The 20,379-nt window shown below is 35.6% G+C and overlaps 1 protein-coding gene across 1 annotated transcript; it reads right to left on the bottom strand.

The window, feature by feature from the left end:
- Positions 1 to 4,674: 4,674 nt before the first annotated feature.
- USP15_3 (Ubiquitin carboxyl-terminal hydrolase 15) lies at positions 4,675 to 20,104 on the bottom strand. The gene is made up of 8 exons (XM_051214970.1): positions 20,035 to 20,104; positions 19,858 to 19,943; positions 19,697 to 19,821; positions 19,405 to 19,659; positions 19,227 to 19,372; positions 11,327 to 11,370; positions 8,462 to 8,780; positions 4,675 to 4,861 (listed from the first exon to the last, which is right to left on the bottom strand). The coding sequence occupies exons 1-8, from the start codon at positions 20,095 to 20,097 to the stop codon at positions 4,748 to 4,750; spliced, it is 1,152 nt and encodes a 383-aa protein (XP_051068155.1). The 5' UTR covers positions 20,098 to 20,104; the 3' UTR covers positions 4,675 to 4,747.
- Between the last annotated feature and the right edge of the window lie 275 nt (positions 20,105 to 20,379).

Below are 20,379 nucleotides of genomic sequence, written 5' to 3'. Positions count from 1 at the left end.
ATCAAGGTTTGACTTGATCATTTCAAATAAATTAAGCATTAGGTAGATTGGTTTCAATAAAAATAACAGATTTGTAGATATCCCAATGAGTAGAACTACATATTCTGAAGTTTTGTGACTCAATGTAAGTCACCTCATCGAATCCAAATTAATCCAAGTTGGAATAGTACAAAGGAACAAAGCAAGGACATTAGGCGTGACCAATCCAAAACAGGTCTGAACAAATCAATGTCATGTGATTTCGGTCAAGATGATTTGTATGCGACGTGTATGTAGATATGTGTGTGTATGGTCACGAATGAAAACATGTGACCTTCGTGGTGAGAATGGATAGAGTTTCATTTGTATGTAAGATAATAGTGTGAAATGTGAATAGAATCAGATATGTTAGCTTTTATAGATAGTTTAAATCGGATAGATAGTATGGCCTTCTTTTCTATTTAGAGCAGAAGGACTAAGGATTAAATAGAAGGCTTGAGCTACTCTCGTTTCTTTGTAGTTGGAGCAGCTTTTTTGTATCAGTTTGGCGATTTTGATATCGATTTGGTGGTTGTTGAAAATGGTATGATCGATCGCATCTAATATTCTTGCTTTGTTCCTTTGTACTATTTAAACTTGGATTAATTTTGATCGGGTTATCCATCTAGTCTCTGAAGAAGTGACTTACACTGAGTGGAGAAACATCGGAATATCTCACTTTTCTACTCATTGAGATATCTACAAATCTATTATTACTTTTATCTGAAAGAAGGATTGTTTAAATGAGTCAATAGATGATAAATAATTTTATGAATCTTTTTCTTCTGTGTTGTTGACTAGTATTGCCATTTAGATATTTACTGAATATGTGAAGCTTGTTCAAAGGACTTTTGAGTTATATCTAAATGATTAATGAGACTTCCAACCTTGAAAAATTATCTGTACTAACAACTTCAAGAACTTCTGTAAGAATGATGTAACTGTGGGTGACTGTTTTTTCACAACTTTCATCGGTATTTGCAACAATGGGAATTAAGATGGAGCTTATATGTTTACAAATGGATAGTACTTTGAATGAGACAAGGTTGCCTTAACTTGAGGTTTGTAAGATGAATTACTTAAAACATTGATTTACTTAATTATTGTTCAGACTAACAAAAGCATTAAGAAGCTCAGAAAGAGTCTAATACATTCAACCCAATCATCTTCTGGATGAACATTCTCGACGTATAGCTTCCCTGTTGAACAAATGCTAAAAACCAATGGATGCGAATTGGATGACTATAAAGATGGTTTCACTTTTAATAATATTAATTATAATAATAACTACAATAATAATGAAAGTCTGCCAGCTGTGCACTCTTGTTCGAACTAAGGGGACTGATGATAATTCAGAGGATTGTATATCGACTGATCAACAATGATATCAGATTATCTCGTTGGTGATCAAAGTCAATCCTACCTGCTCACACGTCTCATTGGTGACAAAATTTGTAGTTGTTCTGTAAAGAAATTAAAATGTTTCAGTTAGACATCCATCAGTATTTCTTCAAAAAACTGAATTGTCCTCTGACCCATCAAATATCAAGTGAAAAAATCACTAATCAGAATAATGACACCTATGACCGAATCCCCGCGCTAAACCAATGATGAGTCGAAAAGCACCAGTATTCTTGAGTCAATTCAGAATCCATATTGCTTCTCTGTATCAAAGTTTCTCATCTACCTCAGCCTGTTCAATCTGGAATACAAAGATCATACGCCTCTATATGAATCTGATATTTCAGATATACGCAATTTCTTCGATGCGGTGAGATGTGTCACTCGTGCTTAAGTCAAAGGAGATTAATTAGACGTCTGTTGTACTTTTCATCATCATTTCAACCTATTCGTTGTAAAAAATAACACGTCAGCAGACTTTCGAGATTTCCGCAGATTATTAGTGAGGAATTTCAAAGTACAGAAATGAGAAATTTCCGGCTATTGATCATTGCATAACGATACATAGTTTCACTCTTTAGATATGAAGAATAGTATGACCTGATTTTCATTCACATAGTGTTAGCCGTTTCTTTTCAATGACAAATCGATAAACAGTACAGCTCAATAAGAATAAATTGAATAGTGAAAATGTTAATTGACAAAGTTATTAGAAGTCTTAGCTGAATAAATCCGACCAAGAATTAACTGCAAAACTCAGGAACTGATACAATTATTCGTCGATGATGTTTGATGAGGTTGGTGATTTGACCAGCACCTGGACCAACAACTGAACAGATTCATGCTAATGGCAATACTCGAGGGTTATGCACTTGATCTCATGTGAATTCAAGGGTGGGCTGAAAATGGAGTCCGGGAACAAATTCACTTACTAATGGTTTTTTGTTTGAACCAAATTATTGTCTGATGTAACTATTCCTCTTGTCAAGAAACGTACTGCTAATCAGGATACTCATCTTAAGCAATCAAGAGGAGTATGAGTTTGGTGAAAGAGAACATATTAATGACTTGAATGTTTGTAGTTCTACTTAACGGATCGACTAATTTGGGTGTCTTAAGAAAATCAATAATATTTGCATATCATTTTGCTCTTCGTACATGATTTCTCTGTATATAACGATAATGAATGACTTCTAGCGGTATTATTTGCAATCCACGTAAACAACGGTGGTCATCGGAGTTCTTTCTCATCAGTCTAGTGGATTATTCACTAAGTTCAAGTCTGAATGAAGGAGTTCACAGTAGAATGTGAACTCATCTAGCTGAATAGCTTCACAAAAGATCAGATGTGTTTGTTGGATTATCTTCACTGTCCATTTTTAAAGACATAACCGTCTTATAAATGCAATTACACTTAGGTATCCATTCCTTAATTCACATAACTGTCAACACTCTTGCATATCAATAATGGAAGGATACGGAAACACAAAGTTGTTGAATAGTTTTAGACTCTTAACCTCTATGGATGTATGGAGTTTAGATGGTGATCGACAACAAAGTAACTTATTGAAATTCACTTTCAACAAGTCAATTATGGGGATAATTTGGATTGATTACACTGAACCATGATCATTAATTCATGGAAATCAATGAACAATTCAATATTAAAACTATTTTGTGAACTCCGGATACATGGCTCCAAGGGATACATCACTTGAAACTCATTTATACAATCAGACATTGTTTGTTTATTTGGAAGGAGATTCAATGAATAATTCATAAACGACATAGGCATTAGTAATCCATATACTTTCAATCTTAGTCTCTATGCATAAAGGTGACACAGGTAATATTTCTCTCTATGTATAGAATTCATTATCAAATCCACATTGCTGTTGTTGTTGTTTTTATATTTCATAACTGTTAAATTTGTCTTAAATTGTTCCACTCTCTTGTATATGGTTTTGTACTACTTATTTACATTCAGTAAGCAATTGTATTCGCAACAATTTTCACATTTATGTTGTCATGCAAGTTGTGGTGTAACACTCTGAAATGTTCACATATATTTATTACGTTTATTGTACTTCTCATTGTATTTATCATTTTAATTACTATACCCTAGTCACTGCAGCGGTTATCCACAGTTTCATGCATTTGTCTAAATGCAACAGTTTCCATATTGTTTTGCTGTTGGTTCGGTTTTCGGTTGTTCATAAACTGTTGTCAAATATCGACACAGCTATCAGCTGTCTTTTGTACTATCGCATGTTATAATTATTATTTATGTCCCAGACACCTCACAAGTTGAGGTTTGTAACTAAATTTTGTGTATAAGATTATTCATTATGATTCGCTTATACAACTTCTGTAGTCCATCTTATTTGTTAGACCACTGTATTCAAGTAATCTCAATTGTCATTTATAAATTCTCAGTGATTTATCTCAATATTGGCATGTGGTCACAAATGATTCTTAAAGTTGAGTAATGACATACAATCGACTGTATGTTGTACGTTATGTTGCATGTAGGACGCGTCAGGAGGATGAACAATCGTCCTAATATTGATGTTCATACAGAGAACTGAATTCGTTACATAATCACTTCAAACATCGACGCGTTATTCACTGAAATGGTGAATAGAAATGGAAGTACTGAATTGTTATAAGAGAGAACGTGTTTTTCGGAAACAGTCGAATATCATAATCAAGTTGCCTATTTGAATGAAGTTTATTATTAACCAACATCATTGAGTGACATTCAGTTAACTAAACATTGGCAAGTATTAGGTGTTGAATAGATGTTTCATAGTGGTGTGGAACTCTTAACGACTTAACATCTATGACTTCAACAAGAGTCGATTTTATGATCATTAATGTTATTTTCAGTGATTAATATTGTTGAATTCATTCAATTGGTGTTATTATGAAGTTGTGTTTGATTGCTACCGGTGATCATTGGCAGGATGATGATTGCTCACTACAGACTAGTTGCATACTTGGATGAAATATCAGTCCAATACTTGTAGGTTTTCAGTGGCTATTGAAGTACCAAGATTTCTTCATATTTACGTTCTTTTCACTATTGATGAACTGTAGTGTGTCTTATGTTTATCTTATTATGGCCTTGACGAATCTAAATTTTCCATCCTAATTGAAGATGGGACCGAGATTCCCAAAGAAGCCATTTAAAAGAATACAATTGATCAAGTCAGAGTCAATTGAAATACTGAACTCAGGAATTCTTTTAATAATCTTCTATTGAAACGAAAACCAGAGAACAGTAATGTGGAACATGGGTTTTACCAACCACCACAGTTGATTGCCATTAACTATTGCAAAACATAAAATCAATTCTCTCGTTTTTCGTCTTACATGAATATGAATGAAGAACACACATACTTAAGGACCATCTTGTTCGTCCAGATGTAGTGACAGTACTCTAAAACCAGAATATCAAACAATACGAAACTCTGACTTTCTAAAGAAGATTTTGTTCATGAAGATTCAATGTAAACGGAAAACATTTCCAGAGATCCTTAAAAACTAGATGTTTCGATGATGAAGCGAAACTTTTCAGATTGTTTTTTTAAATTCTGTTTATAAACTAGTACATCTTTTGACGGATACAAAGCTCAGTGTGAAACTTCATTTATTGAAGGAGCCTAACTTCATTTCATGATTCGTCTTTTCTTATTTATAAACCATTTCAATACACATTTACATGCTCTTCATTTTATGATTGGATTATTGAAACATGCATTATGTAAATCTAATGTAGAGTAAAATAATTCCTCCACAGATGAATCACGACACATCTCTTCTTTACATGCTATTGTTCACTCAGCCTTTCAGTATTAACATGTAATCTATGAAAATAAACCAATGAATCACAATTCGTTTGTTCAAACACTAATCTCCTTGATGATGTATTATACATAGTTGTCTTTTTGTTTTACCAAATGGAAGTGCACATTCTGGTTTATGTCCTAAATAAATGAAAACTACACAGACTGAGTGTTGTGACATTTTGCTATTCAATCATTTAAAAGTCTGATTGAGTGAACAATATGTTGAATAGTAGTTCAATTCCTCAAACATCGTATCATTTATGAAACCAATGTGATACAGATTCATATTATTCCACCGAAATCACAATATGCTCTGTGTATTTGTTCACTTGAACAGTCCTGAAGAGAAATTAATCTGGTCGTCACTGCCTGCAAACTTCAGTATTGTAGAGATTCACGAATTGATATGGAAAATTTCTAAGAAGGATTATAACGGCATATGTGATCAGGGTTCTTTCAAAAAAGACGGGTCGATCTACCACAAAGTAGCAAATACTTTATTATAAAGTGAAGATGAACATAAATTCCTGATTCAGTCACTTCTGGTAGACATCTACTACAATCAACCATCTGTTTGCGAAGTTATGAAAGGTTGGGATGTAAGATGGTTGAAGGTAACTGGCAGGTAGCTTGAAACAGAAATTATTCCTCAGTTCATACTCACCACTTGGAATTATTTGCAGTATAGAGAGTGCAGATACTTCATATATCACTCGAACAAATATTCCCTAGTTTCATGGTCCAAAATTTCCACGATTAACCTCTTTTAGGACTGGCACCTTTATGTCGCTCAATAATTACTGTTGATTAACCTGTATTCTCCGTATTAATAGTTACCTAAGTAAGTATAAATATCTCTTGATATAATCTGAACTTGTTAATTTATTTATAGGGCTTAAATTGACGCTGTTATTGTCATTACTGATTTCTTTACTACTTATAGAAATATCAGTAGCTTCAAGCAGTGCATCAAAACACCATCTTATCTAAATGGTCATGAAGATAATATTAGAGTGATTTTGAGGAAATCCACACCTGACGTGGTCAGTAAAGAAAGCCCCTTATCAAAACCCTATTTGAATGGGGACATAACAGGTGGAATATTAACAGGTCGAATCAAAAGACCTATTGAAAGGACATTTCCCACCGTCAGGTTGCATATAATCTCAGCCAAACCAGTACTTATACAACAAACCAAGGATAGGTTACCGATGATTTGCTCCTAATGTGTGCATATAAATTAAAATGCTCCAGTTTACCTAGTTACATAGGCCGTACTACGAACGCTTTATCCTTGTGTGCTCGTGAACGTGTACAAGGATGCTTGGGAATATAATTCACTAGGTCGGTTAACAGTCACATTCTTTCTCACTTAATACATAGTGAACATCATATTCAATTCCATAGAGCTTTCTATTGATTGTGTCAAGTTCCAAACGACCTATCTCAAGAAGCTAGACTACGGTCACTCTACATAGCTGAAGTCATCTGGATGAACTCCTGAAAACCGAATTGAAGTATCCAGAAGAGGTATATCCAGCATCGATGTTTACGGTGGTCAACGACTGGATCATCAGACACCTGAACTGGATATTATAGACCTCTAAACCAAATTCCTTTAATGTTTACATCTTTCTCAATCCACCCATCCATTTTTCCTATATCACATTCATTCCTTTTTATCGTAATTACCTTGATCATACTCATTTTATCGCATATTATATCCACACAAAGTTAGGTTCATCAGTTTTATTATTATGATTATATTGATGAAAACTTGGCACCTTACTACAAATCATTTTGACCTTCAAGAAGTGACCGTGAAGCACTGGACGGTCGTACAGGATAACCAACAACAACAACAACAAAGAACAACCCAATGAGAATGATTATAAAGTACTTCAACTTTTCTGATCTATCAAGTTACTAAGTGAAGTAGTGCAATAATTGATTATTATTATTATTATATTTTTAATCGATAATAAGTTTGACAATAATATTGATAAAAATACATGATTTAGCCATGGTTAATATGAATACATCGATTCATAATTACATTTGTATTGTTTTAATTATATTTATGTGTGTGTGTGAATTTCATGTTAATAACGACACTTCTTTGATCATATAAGAATAAGTTTATCTGGTATTGTTTAGCTTGTATCTTCCTGGATTCCACTGCTAGCCACTATCCATCATTGCTTACAAATAGCTTGTGAATTAAGGCAATATCGAGGCATACGCACAGCATGCACATATGCCAATAACACACTGATCAATTGCAGTGTTAAAACCTCAATGGGAAGATACAAGCCAAACAATACCAAGTGAATTCAGATTCACCCCATTCCACAAGCAAGTGGCTATCAGGAATCAGTAGCTGAGTGGATAAGGATTGTGAGTAAATGGAGATCAGCTGAAAGGAACTTGAAAGCTATTAATCAGAAACTACAGATCATTGCCAAATTTCAATGGCAAAACCGTTTGTTTATTAATAAGATCGTATAGAAAATTCAGTAGATCCAAAATGACTGATAGTTAAAATAATAGTAACTTAGTAATCACAAATTACATTAGATGGTTAAGTAAACATATCACAAGCTATAATTTCGGATGAAACATGTAGCATTTAAGGAACAAGTAATGTTCTAACAAGAAGGGATGCATCGTAAGGACAAGAATAAATGATTATTAGAATTCAGATCAAATGTTGAGAAATAACTGCAGAAACTTGATACTAAAATGTACATAAATAGCACAAATATTTGAGGGGTTTCGTTACTTTGGCAACTGGAATTTCTTACTGTTATTAGTTTGCACATTTGCACAGAAAGTTATTCAATGAAAAACCACATGACCATTAATTAATAAACTTCACTTTGGATAGCAAACCAGTGAAACTAATAATTCACCAACCTGAAAATGTTTTAGAGATTTGCCTAGGGAAACAGATGTTATTTAATTATGATGTATAGAGTGAAGTTGGATAAAAGCCTAAGGAGCAGACGGATTCGAACAACCTAATTTATACAACGTTGAAAATTAGCACAATCATAGACTCATATTCCAAACAACCACTGGTCGGTAATAAAACGACGTAAGTAAAATTAAGTTTAAATAAACACATTAGAACATTCTATACAATAATAATATAGAAGCCATACAACAAACAGATATCAAGAAATACATACCTTAAACTCACGAGGCACAGCATATGCTCGCGTCCCCGACCACAGCTGCTTAATGAGATCTGCGTAAGCAATAGCAATTCTTCCTTGAGATCCAAGTGGATTACGTATATTTAGTTCTGACTTCCATTTACCACTTAGGAAGTAACTGGTTAATGCAGAAACATTGGACATACACTGAAGAGCACTATTCATAAAACAGGTATTTCCCAAGTTATTGAGACCACAAACTCCTGGTACTAAAGGCGGACTGGACCCATGTAACGACAGCATCTGAGATTCAGGTTGAGATCCTATAGAGTCATTCGACTTCAAACGTGAACTATTTACGCATTCAAAGAAGAATAGTATTGATACAATAAAAAAAGCCCCTGAATGTCCTGGTACGGCCGAGAGTGGGGAGAGTCCGCTCTCCCTCTCGAAATGCTCTCACACGGCCACGCGTATACAGCCTCTGCCAGGGAAGTCCTACTCATTGCCTTCTCGTAGCGGGGGTGTTGTTTACAAAAATGAGAGGACGAAAAGCGAATGTCCGGCGCTTTAACCGGATCCCAAACCAATGGTGCACATGGGCTCCAATATCCTGCGGGAACAAATGGCGTATGAACCAATCGTTGGTCACCGGCTACCATGGGATTGCATCTCCTTACGATGCTTCACTGCCTTGTGGGTTAGACCTCAGCACAAAGGCTCGGGGTGTGGCCCCCCAAGATAACCATCTGTTTCGGTTTGGGCACCCGGGCAGTATCACAGCCAACACACAAATGATGAACCATTTATGTCTATGGAAATTATTCTTCTCGCTTCGAAAAACAATCAATTGATTCAAATTATTATCATTACAATTATTGTCATTATTATTACTATTATTATTATTACTATTATTGTCATTATTATTGTTATTATTATTTTCCACATTATTCACCCTCTTTTATACTTATACAGCGGCTCGTCTTTGGTGGAAATTCGACTGTATCTAAACGTTCTCGAGTCACTGTCCGGTTGAAAATTGTATGTTACCACCGAATACGAGAACTGAAGCAGCTTTTCGGAAACCACGTGCACCATTCAAACTGGCTGCCTTCAACGTTCGCACATTTATGTAGGTCGGACAACAGATAGGGTTGGCTATGTCTTTGGAAAGTCTTAATATTGATGTTTGTTGTCTATCCGAGACCCGTATTCAAGACTCTGGCGAAGTACTGCAAATTCGATCTCCATCTGTCGATTCGAAAAGCTTGTTTTACGTGCGCTTATCCGGGGACCCTGTGGCATCTTCGTCTGGTCTTGCTGGCGTTGGTGTCGCACTAAGCGCTAGAGCTGAGGGATCATTAATCGATTGGATCCCCATTAACAGTCGGTTATGTGCTGTTAGATTAGAAAGTTCCATCAAAGTGAGAAGAAATCGGCGTGAGAAACTATGTCTTTTCGTCATCTCCGCCTATGCCCCGACAGATTGCAGTTCGGATGCAATCAAGGATGAGTTTTACCACCAGTTATCTGTTCTTCTCCAGAAAGTGCGTTCGACAGATATTGTAGTACTGGCCGGAGACTTGAATGCTCAGGTCGGGCGTCTAGGCACAGAAGAGAGTCGTTTAGGTGGCCGATGGGGACTCGTTGGTCGCATGTCAGATAACGGGGACCGTCTGCTGCAACTGTGCACAGACCACAACCTGTTTCTGGCTAGCACTAACTTTCGGCACAGTCATCGCCGATGTGCCACCTGGCGTCCTCCCTCTGCATCTCAAGCCTGGACTCAGATTGATCACATCGCGATCAGCTACCGCTGGCGTGGTTGTGTACAAGACTGCCGCTCATTTTGGAGTACCTATCTGGACTCTGACCATGCCTTGGTCTGCGCCAATCTCGCCTTACTTTTCAGTGGCCAACGAAGTGACCACCACCAAAAGATTGATGTTAGCAAGCTGGTTGCAACTTCCGTTGCAAGTAAGTATCGAACCGAGCTAGCCTCTAGGCTAGCTACCACTCCACCGAAAAGTATAGATGAGCAGTGGTTGCAATCGCATGACGCTATGAAAATAGCGGGAACAGTCAGTTGTGGGTTTGCGAAACGTCTCGCTTTTAAGCACTGGGTTTTTTCCGGTTCCTTACAACTCATTGAAGCCCGTCGGATTACGTATATTTAGTTCTGACTTCCATTTACCACTTAGGAAGTAACTGGTTAATGCAGGAACATTGGACATACACTGAAGAGCACTATTCATAAAACAGGTATTTCCCAAGTTATTGAGACCACAAACTCCTGGTACTAAAGGCGGACTGGACCCATGTAACGACAGCATCTGAGATTCAGGTTGAGATCCTATAGAGTCATTCGACTTCAAACGTGAACTATTTACGCATACGCTACATTCAAAAAAGAATAGTATTGATACAATAAAAAAACAAACGTGAGATATTCATTTATTAAGTAATAAATAAGGCTAGTTATTAAGACTAATATGAACTCAGAATAATATATATTTAAAAATTCTATCTTTACCGCACTAAGCGTAACAAACTTAAATTAAATGCATCATCTGTCCTGAACTTTAAAAAAGAAAAACATTCAGACTATTAACTGCTTAATCACTTTATATTTGAATAAGAGATAAAACTAAATTCCTATCAGTATATTTAAAAATCAATATGTTCACTAAAGTGCAATAGGCCTGTTACATACATTTTACAGTTACTTAACCGATGATTCGAATAGTTTAGTTACAAAACCAGTGATCAGTAACTTGTAAACAATACTGATTTAATGTCAGTGGGTCAATTCTAAGTAACAAATGAATAATAAAGGAAAATCAGAAAGGTTAAAATCATATACAATGTAGGCTGAGCAAAAACTGTTTTAATACTTACTCACTGCGTATTCCATTTCTAGGTTCCAGATGAACAAAAATAACCTGAGAGAAAAAACCCAAGATTTATAAGCATAAGAGGTTACTTGATTAATACACAAGTATTTTACAGCCGTTGGAAGTGGTTTACTACGAGCTTTAGTGACACACAGTATATATCCATTTTCGTAGACCATAAGAAATAAAAGCTGTTGTCGGATCCAAGATCTTAACTAATCAATCAATAGGGTTTTTGTGAAGCAGTTTGATGGCTGGTAACTTGCAACTAGATCCTTGACTTACTAATACTGTGCGAAATCCCATACAAATATTTGAAACCACTTAGTCTATGGTTTTGTTAAATTAGTAGTACTGTGAATCAAATAATCAGATCAGTGTATTTATTCCTAGTGGTCATGTTGCACAGTCGCATGACAAAGTACTATGCAATGATTCTTTTTGGTTAGACATAGAATAGATGGAAATAACTGAATTTCATATTTGGACCAACTATAGCTCCTTGTCTACTAGATATAGTTTTGTACACCTGTAGCAAGCCAAGACACGTTCACGATTTGAGCTATATTTATTGGGTTGAAGCTACAGACACCAACTTGATATCAAAAAAATATGTAGGGCAGGTTTGGAACCCGTGACAAGCGGATGAAAGCTGAGTCCAGTATGAGCCGAAGCTCTACATGGAAAGTAGCAATATAAAGAATTGAGACGACAGGGCAGTCTACCTAAGAGTTGAGCAATATTTCAAAGTTGGAGAAAACAACAATCTCACCCCAGTAGTGTACCTGACTAATATAACAGAAATAAATAGTGTACACCATTAGGTGGTCCGTAAATAGAAGGCAACAAGTATTCCGTCTTGTTTTTAGGAGTTAATTACATCATGTAAATGGTTTAAAATAAACAGCTTGTTTGACTTAAGATTACTGCTTTGAATATTTGTTAGTTATTGACTAATTTGATCAGAGTTTGTCATTACTAGGATATTCTGAAACAAAACCAACGATCACGATCTCTAAACAAACATAGCCTCGATAAAGTTATCTGCATTAACTGGAGCCATCTTTCTTAATCCCATTAAAAACACAATAGAATGAATATAAAAACTAAGACTAACTGTAGATTACAAGGCACGTCAATCTAAAAGTCGACAGATTATTATTATTATTATTATTCACAAACATCTTATGGGTACATAAGTGTTGTGAAGAAACCATTTCGGGTTTCTTCAAAAAAATGCAATAATACACAATTTTCAATAATGTCAGCATTCTACTGGCCATTAAAAAAAAAATTTTGAGCAATAATAGTAGAATATTAATAATAATAAATCGGGTCTGTGCAATTGAGAAGAATATTGAATTGAGTCTAAAGAAGGAAATGCGGAAAATAAGGGAATAGAAATAAAGGAGACGTGAAGTACACAAACAGTTTAATAGGCGTGTTTATGAACATAAAACAAGAACAAACGACTATGTGTGTATCGTCAAATTAGTAAGAAAAAATAATTAAGAAAAAATAACTTATAATTGCAGTAAGATATGACGCTAGAATATAAATGTTTGTGCAGTCACATAGTTGGGAGTGATGCTATGAAAGTCTCAATTAAGTGAAAAGGATAATAAAATATCAATATGTATGAGTCATATATGCATAGTGAAGATAAAACGGGTCTGAGAATTAAATTTAAGTGTAACACAAGTTATTGTTTTAATTACAAACTTCGTAATCTTAAGAATAATATTTATTTAGAGGGAAAGAATGGAGTGAAAAGAAGTGAACACCTAGTGAAAAGTTTTGATTCATGATAAGAATAATAAATGTGTAATAAATATCAACCTCAGAAGGAAACCAACAATTTAGGAAAATAAAATAAAAATCCGTTAAAGCACTCGGATGAATACATTTAGATTTATGTAATAGTATACAGAGTGAAACCGGATATCAGTATAAATATTTGTGCAATAATAATTAAGATTGATGCTATGAAAGTCAAAATTGATTTTAAAGGACAATCTGGAGTTAAATATGTTTAGAAGGATAAGAAGATACAAAAAGAATATCTAATGTGTCAGGGAACTAATAATGATATTAATAACGGAAATAATGATAAACACGAACATAATCAGATTTCATATATTAAGATAAATAGAAATAAAATAAAATAGATGTGGAAAGATTCAAAGGTTTTATTTTGCTTTTCAAGCAATTAAATGGATGACGGACCTTGTTTGTATAAATCATTGTTGAATACATTGATATTCAATAGGTGACATAATCCACTTTCGGAAAGAAAATCATCAAGGAGACTTTTGAACCGGGTTGTAGTTTCACTGCAACGGAGGTTCACTGGCAGTCTGTTCCACATGGTTGAGTAGCGAATAAGGAAAAAATTCTGACGTAAGTTTGTGTGGGTTCTTGGAATCGCTAGAATATTCTCCTTATTGCGTAGATTGTGGGATGATATCATAAGGTATGAAGGGGTGGATACCGAAGAGTAGGAAATACCGTTAATAAGCCGGTAGATAAAGACAAGATTTAATTTGATACGTCTGATCCAAAGAGGCTCTAAGTTGAGTTGTTGACATCTTTGGTAATAGTCTTTGTTATCGGAATACCGCAGAACAGCTTTAGTGAACCTTCTTTGAACACCTTCGATTCTAATCAGATCAGTATGTCTACAATTACTGTAAACTAAAATACCATATTCAAGAATGGGTAAGATACATTTTCTGTATAGTAACAATCTCGATTCGATATTATTGAAGTTTAGCATTATCAATCCGATGAGCTTTCTAGCTTTGGATACTTGAGATATAATGTGTTCAGAAAAGTTCAGACTGTTGCTATATCTTAAACCCAGGTCACGAACAGTGTTAAGAGGTTTGAGTGTATGTGTCTGTACAGTCAGATTTAAGTTAAGACAGCGACCAATGTGAATAAATCCACTTTTGTCAACATTAAGTGGCATATTCCACGAAATAGTCCATTCGTACAACTTGTTTATTTCCTCTTGGATTACCGCTGAAATATAGCTTTCTTTCATGGGAGAAGAGAACGAATAAACTACTTTCAGGTCATCAGCAAAAAGAAAAGGCTTGCCATACTGAAAGAGGGAACACACATCATTGATAAAAAGGAGAAAGAGTAATGGACCAACCACACTTCCTTGTATAACCCCGCTGGTTACATTCACAGGTTTAGAGTAGCATGATCCAAAGCGAACGATTTGGTTACGTTCTTCTAAAAAAGATTTGAGCCAAGATAAAAGGGGATTCTGTATGCCAAATGAAGAGAGTTTTAAAAGAAGAAGTTTGTGTGAGACACTGTCGAAAGCCTTACTAAAATCGAAGTAAAGAATTATCACTGACTGACCAACATCTCTTTTCTGGGTAATTTGATCAAAAAACTCCAGGTGCGATGTGAAACATGAGCGTTTAGTCATAAACCCGTGTTGGGATGGGCTGATCAGACTAGCCGAAAGTAAAAATGATAGTAGCTGTTTGTGGATGATTTTTTCCATGGTTCTTGAGAGCACGGATGTCAAATTAATTGGCCTATAGTTAATAATATCACTACGTGGTCCCGTTTTGAATCTAGGGGTGATAAGGGATGTTTTCCATACAGATGGATAGGTCCCATATTCCATAGATAGATTGAAAAGTCTCAAACAAAATAGTGGAAATTCTCTACTTTCATATTTCACAAATGATGAAGGTATCCCGTCAGGTCCACCATCATAAGACTTTTTCAGGGCAGCTATGGCCTGCTTGATGTTGGAGGGTGTAAAATCAATTTTCGACAGATGTCTGGATGTCAGCGTTGGGAATGTAATGATGGAGCTTTCAGTCCCAGTTTTGTAGCACTGCGAGAAGAGCTTGCTGAATTGTTCACATATAGTATTCGGGTCGTTAACAATGCTTCCGTTAACTATGAAGAATTTAGTCGTGCCAAGGGAATTTCACTTTACACGGGATTTTAAAAAGCCGAAGTATTGATAATTCTGGGCTTTTACTACGTAGAGCTTTATTTTCTATATTCATAAAATACTTACGTTTAGATGAAGCATTTCTGTTGATTAATTTAAGTATACTCTGAAGTGCATACACATCATTCTGCTCGTAGTAGCGGCATTTTAATTTCCTCAGCTTTCTTTTAAAAGTATTTTGGCCCCTATTAGCATTATAAGCCACACGGCCAATAACTGGAGCAGTACAGTCAAGACAATATATCAGGTTGTGGTATAGATTGGAAAGCGCAATGTCAACATTGTTTGTGGTAAAATAAGTTTCCCATGGTAAACATTGAATGAGAGTTCCAGTCCGTTTCCATGTTTGTTGATCAAAATGTCTGCTTTGGTACATCAATGAAGCTTTAGAGTTCAATTGTATGGCGTTTAAAGAGTGAATAATACCCAATACAACTCTATGGTCACTCATAAAAAACTCATGACTGGTATGTACTGAGATAGAGTCTATGTTGATTGTGAACATTAAATCAAGTGTATTATTCCCCCTGGTTGGTTTTCGGACCTGTTGAACCCATCCACAAATTTCTAATGTTTCAACTAGCTTATTATATCGACCTGGTACCGGAGTCAAGCCCCATTTAATTTTTGGCAGGTTAAAATCGCCTCCGATGATTTTAAAAGTATGCGGTTGGTGCGAAGCAATGGAAAATATGTTTGTTAGTAATTTGTCAAACTTAGTATCCGCATGAGGAGGTCTATATATGCATCCCACAAGTAAATAATTTTGGGATCCACAGTTTACAGTAACCCAAGTGGAGTCGTCTATAGCATCAAGGGATTTATCCTCAAATTTGCACGCTTGAATGTCTGAACGGACATAGATAATTGTACCGCCTCCTATTCCATAACATCTATCGGTTCTAAAGAAAACGTAGTTATCTACATTCAAGGAATGATCGGATATAAATGAATTACACCACGTTTCCGTAATAAGTACAATGGTTGGATTAACAAGGAATAAAAGAGTTTTAAGATGAATAATTTTATTAGATAGAGAGCGGGCATTGAACGAAAGAATAAGAAACTCAGAATCATCATAGTGAAGCAGGTTAGAGTATCAATCGCAATTGGTAGTTCCATGAATACTCATAGGATTAGCTAAGGTAAGAGTCGTGTTGCGAGTGGAAATAGATTCAACCACTTTGTCATCATGTGAAATATGTTTACCGTTGCCGGCAGGAAAGCCGGCGGAATTACAAAAAATTCTTTTCATTGCTATTGGATATAACATCTGATAAGGGCATACTGTACATATTGGGAGCCGGACCAAGAAGGCTATCAGGTCTATGGTTGTGACCAAGTGGCCAATTACAATTCAGATAACTATTTATACCTGACGTATGGGTAACGTGTTTAAGACGTTTATTTCCAAGGTTTGTGGTTGATTTCGGCTTCTTCATAAGTTGGAGAGGATTGTGTACTGTTAAACATACTTGCGATGGTTTGCGAGGTTCGAATATATCAACGTTAAGTGCGTGGTCAGTTATATGAATGTTATGATTAGTTTTCCTGTTATCCGTTGCACAGTTACTGTAACTGGGTGTTGCACTAACAGGGGTTTGGATTGTGTTATCCCATTCTTCATCAGCACAACTACTTCGGGTTGAATCTAAGTCAACATTCTTAAGAGGATGGACACCACCTACATCGGGATTACTTTCTTCTGGGTTTTGAACTTTATGAGATTCAGAAGAGTTTTTTGGTGGCGGCAAAGTTGTTAAGCTAGACGTCCTCTTAGAATCGGACTTAACGTTACAACCATTAGGATTATGATGCATTTGAGAGTTTGAAGCTGATGGTCTGTAGTTATCTCTTCCTGCTTTTCGCTGGCATGGTGTTTTATCCGGAAGAGTCTTAATATCCTTGAAAATCTGTTTTTGTCTCAATGAATTGGAGGAATTTAAAAATTCACTGGCGTCTACAGATGAGTTGAATTTGAACAAGATCGGTGAGTGCATACCAGGATGACTTCTTTTTAATCTTGTGCATACACATGGTACGTGTGTCATATTGCTGGCTCTAAGCAGACTAGATTTGATATTTTTAAGGGCATGTGTATCCGGTATATTAAACACAATTGCATTGCTAGATCGTCTTATTCTTTCAAATACCTCTGATGCAACACGATCGAGGAAAATATTTATGTCATTTATTTGATCTGGAGTCTCTGTGAGGTTGGGGTTGGTGAGATATTTAAGCGGATTGAGAATGTTCATGTCTACTTGCAACTTCTTTATAGCATCCATATACTTGCAGTTGCGATCATCATCACTGTTTACCATCAGAGTTTTCAACATGTCTGGAATGGAGACAACTGGTAAAAGCCTGTCTGCTTCCGGATGAACGGAGTGGCACGTCTCGTTGAAACTGTTGGAAATCGTATCGGTAGAGGTGTTAAATTGTGTCGTTTTCCTACGTTTGGCTGAACGCCTAGGAGCAGGGGTCTTCATTTTCTTTTGTGACATGATAAAGTGACGTATAGCAAGTGGTTTGAACAGAATGTTGGAAATAGGGGTGAAAAAATCAATTCCGAGGGCTCAAGTTAGTCTAAAAATCAAAATCTATGTTTTAACCAAGAGTGAATGTATCGTGAGGATTAGTGGTGTTAAAAACAAAAGATGACAATGGCAGGAAGATAGTAGTGGAGATGAAGTATTTATGTCAGTATCTGTGTGGAGGCAAAATAGAATATAAAGGAGCAAGTTGTATAAATTTCAACATATATGACACGAAAGATAGCCTTATATAGTAAAGTAATTTAGAAATGTCGATAATTAGTATCAAACAATCAAAAAAAAGTACGGTATGTGATACATATATAAACTGAAAGTCCGTATTAATAAAAATTGGGAGGTGCAGAGATAAGTAGTTTAGAAGATTATTACCGTCTAAAGTTATTATGTTGCTTCTTGAACAAATATATGAAACAGCTTTTTGGAAAAAAACACTGTCAAAAAAACAAACTATGACAGACTCACCGAATTGGACAGGTAATTTCGGAAATGAAATAATTTATAGTATCCAAATACGATTTAAATGATAGTTAATAAAATAGTGAATACAGTCCTTTAACATACACGGTTATATATATTTCTTGATATTAGGTAGAGGTTTGAATAGATCCTGTAGATACATAAAGTACGTGGGTTAAAGCGTTCAAATGCGATATAATCATATATTCCTTAAGAAATAGAATACAGATATGAAATGCAAATCTTCGTCAAATATGATTATATACGGTTTCAAAGTATAGTTTGATCGTATAGTCAAAATGAATATATGTAATCATATGATTGTGAATTATTGTATGAATATGATCATAAATACTGTAAGTTGAACTCAGAACTTATCATATGGCATGAAATTCACAGTTTATATGCTAATAGTTAAGAATAGAGTTATTTTCCATAATTCCAAGAAAAAATAATTCATCCAGCTATGCGAGAATCCTAGAAAAGTGAAACTAAAAACCTCGGCCTGAAAGTAACGTCCAGTCCGTAGCGCGCGGTATCAGTGTTGGTAACGGGTTCTACACGTTAAGATGAACATTAATGATAACGTTTATGGGGCTCAAGAAGTAAGTTTCCGACTAGATCCCGAAAAACAATGAACGCTGAGGGTACATTGTCAAAGCAACTTCCTATATTAAACGGAATTGCTAAAACCTGGAACGAACTTAACGCATTACTGCTACTATTATATATTCTGGTATTCTTGAAATGAATAGAAAACTACAAGGTGCCAACTACCTAAACCATATCACAATTGGAAATCGAATATATCGGTCTATAAAATATGCTCTTTGAAGCCATGATTACTAAGCGAAATGTTCCTATCTTTTTTACAAGCAGCAAAAAGCTCACTGAAATTTTACTTTTTCACGCTCCAGGTTAGCTTCTTCTATGGTAGCATCTTCATCTTCTAATTCTTCAAACTCATTTTGCTCATTGTGTATTGATAAGTGAACATTCACGCCAGGTGCTGCTTTAAGATGTTGCGCGACTATCAGTTTAAGTTCTCCTGAAAAGTAATTAAGGGAAACCACCACATACTTATTGTCTGAAACTTGCAATATGTCCCTTCAAACAGGAAAGTGGCACTTGAATTTGGAGGATTTAAGTAAAATGAGTAGTGAGGTGGATATATTTCAATTTCCGCTGACTTTGGAGCTTGGATGGCACGCCGTTCGAAGACTGAAATGTCTGTGTGCGTACAACCATAAAAATCAACAAACAGCTTCCACACATTTCTAGGTATTAACGTGATGTCATTTTCTAAGAGCAAGTTCTCTTTTAATTTTCCATCACCTACGTTAATATAAGACATATATAGACAAAATCCTACATAAAATATCACTGTTATCAACTTTTCCTGGATACTCTTCCGAGGTTTCGTCAACCATCCCACTTTTGGAAACCGAGTCCACAAATTCCTCCCACTTCGTCCACCAGTTAAGAGACAGGATATACCTAGGATGGACAATAGCGACAAGCTAAACACGTTACCATAAGTCTCCTTTTGTTATATCTACATTCATTAACTCATCAACTTTGGCTTTTGAGTAGCGAAAGTGGCAGCACTTATGCAGGTTCTGAAAATAGAAGTAAATGGAACGTTTACAAGCTTTTGGAGAACAAATTTACAGGTAAACGGTAGATTTTATACACACATCGCCAACTTACTGCGAGACCATTCCTAACCGCAACTTTCTTAAAACAAGCGGTGAAAGTTGCAACGCTCATCATTGCTTAACAGAAACAAAGTCAGTCTTCAGTAATAAGGATAGGAGGTTGGTGAACCTGTATTAATCCTGACACATTGCTTTCCAGTGAAGGTCCAGCTTCTCCTTGAAAATATTCACTGATGGGGCTGATACCACTTGTTCGGGTAAGGCGTTCCAATCATCGACTACTCGATGAGAAAAACGGGACCCCACTTTAAGTTTATTAGATCGTGGTTTATGAACCTTCTTGCTATGACCTCGGAGATTATTAGTGCTGGAGGGAGCAAAAGATAAGACATATTAA

The sequence above is a fragment of the Schistosoma haematobium genome, chromosome 2 (assembly GCF_000699445.3).
Source record: "Schistosoma haematobium chromosome 2, whole genome shotgun sequence".
In the NCBI taxonomy this organism is placed as follows: Eukaryota; Metazoa; Platyhelminthes; class Trematoda; order Strigeidida; family Schistosomatidae; genus Schistosoma; species Schistosoma haematobium.
This window is presented reverse-complemented; position numbering and strand designations above follow the sequence as displayed.

Coding starts and splice junctions, on each gene's coding strand:
- USP15_3 (XM_051214970.1), bottom strand. CDS start 20,097: ATGATGAGCGTTGCAACTTTCACCGCTTGTTTTAAGAAAGTTGCGGTT. Junction 19,660..19,696: donor TGATAACAGTGATATTTTAT/GTAGGATTTTGT, acceptor ATATTAACGTAG/GTGATGGAAAATTAAAAGAG. Junction 4,862..8,461: donor CTGTGCCTCGTGAGTTTAAG/GTATGTATTTCT, acceptor TTCTGGTTTTAG/AGTACTGTCACTACATCTGG.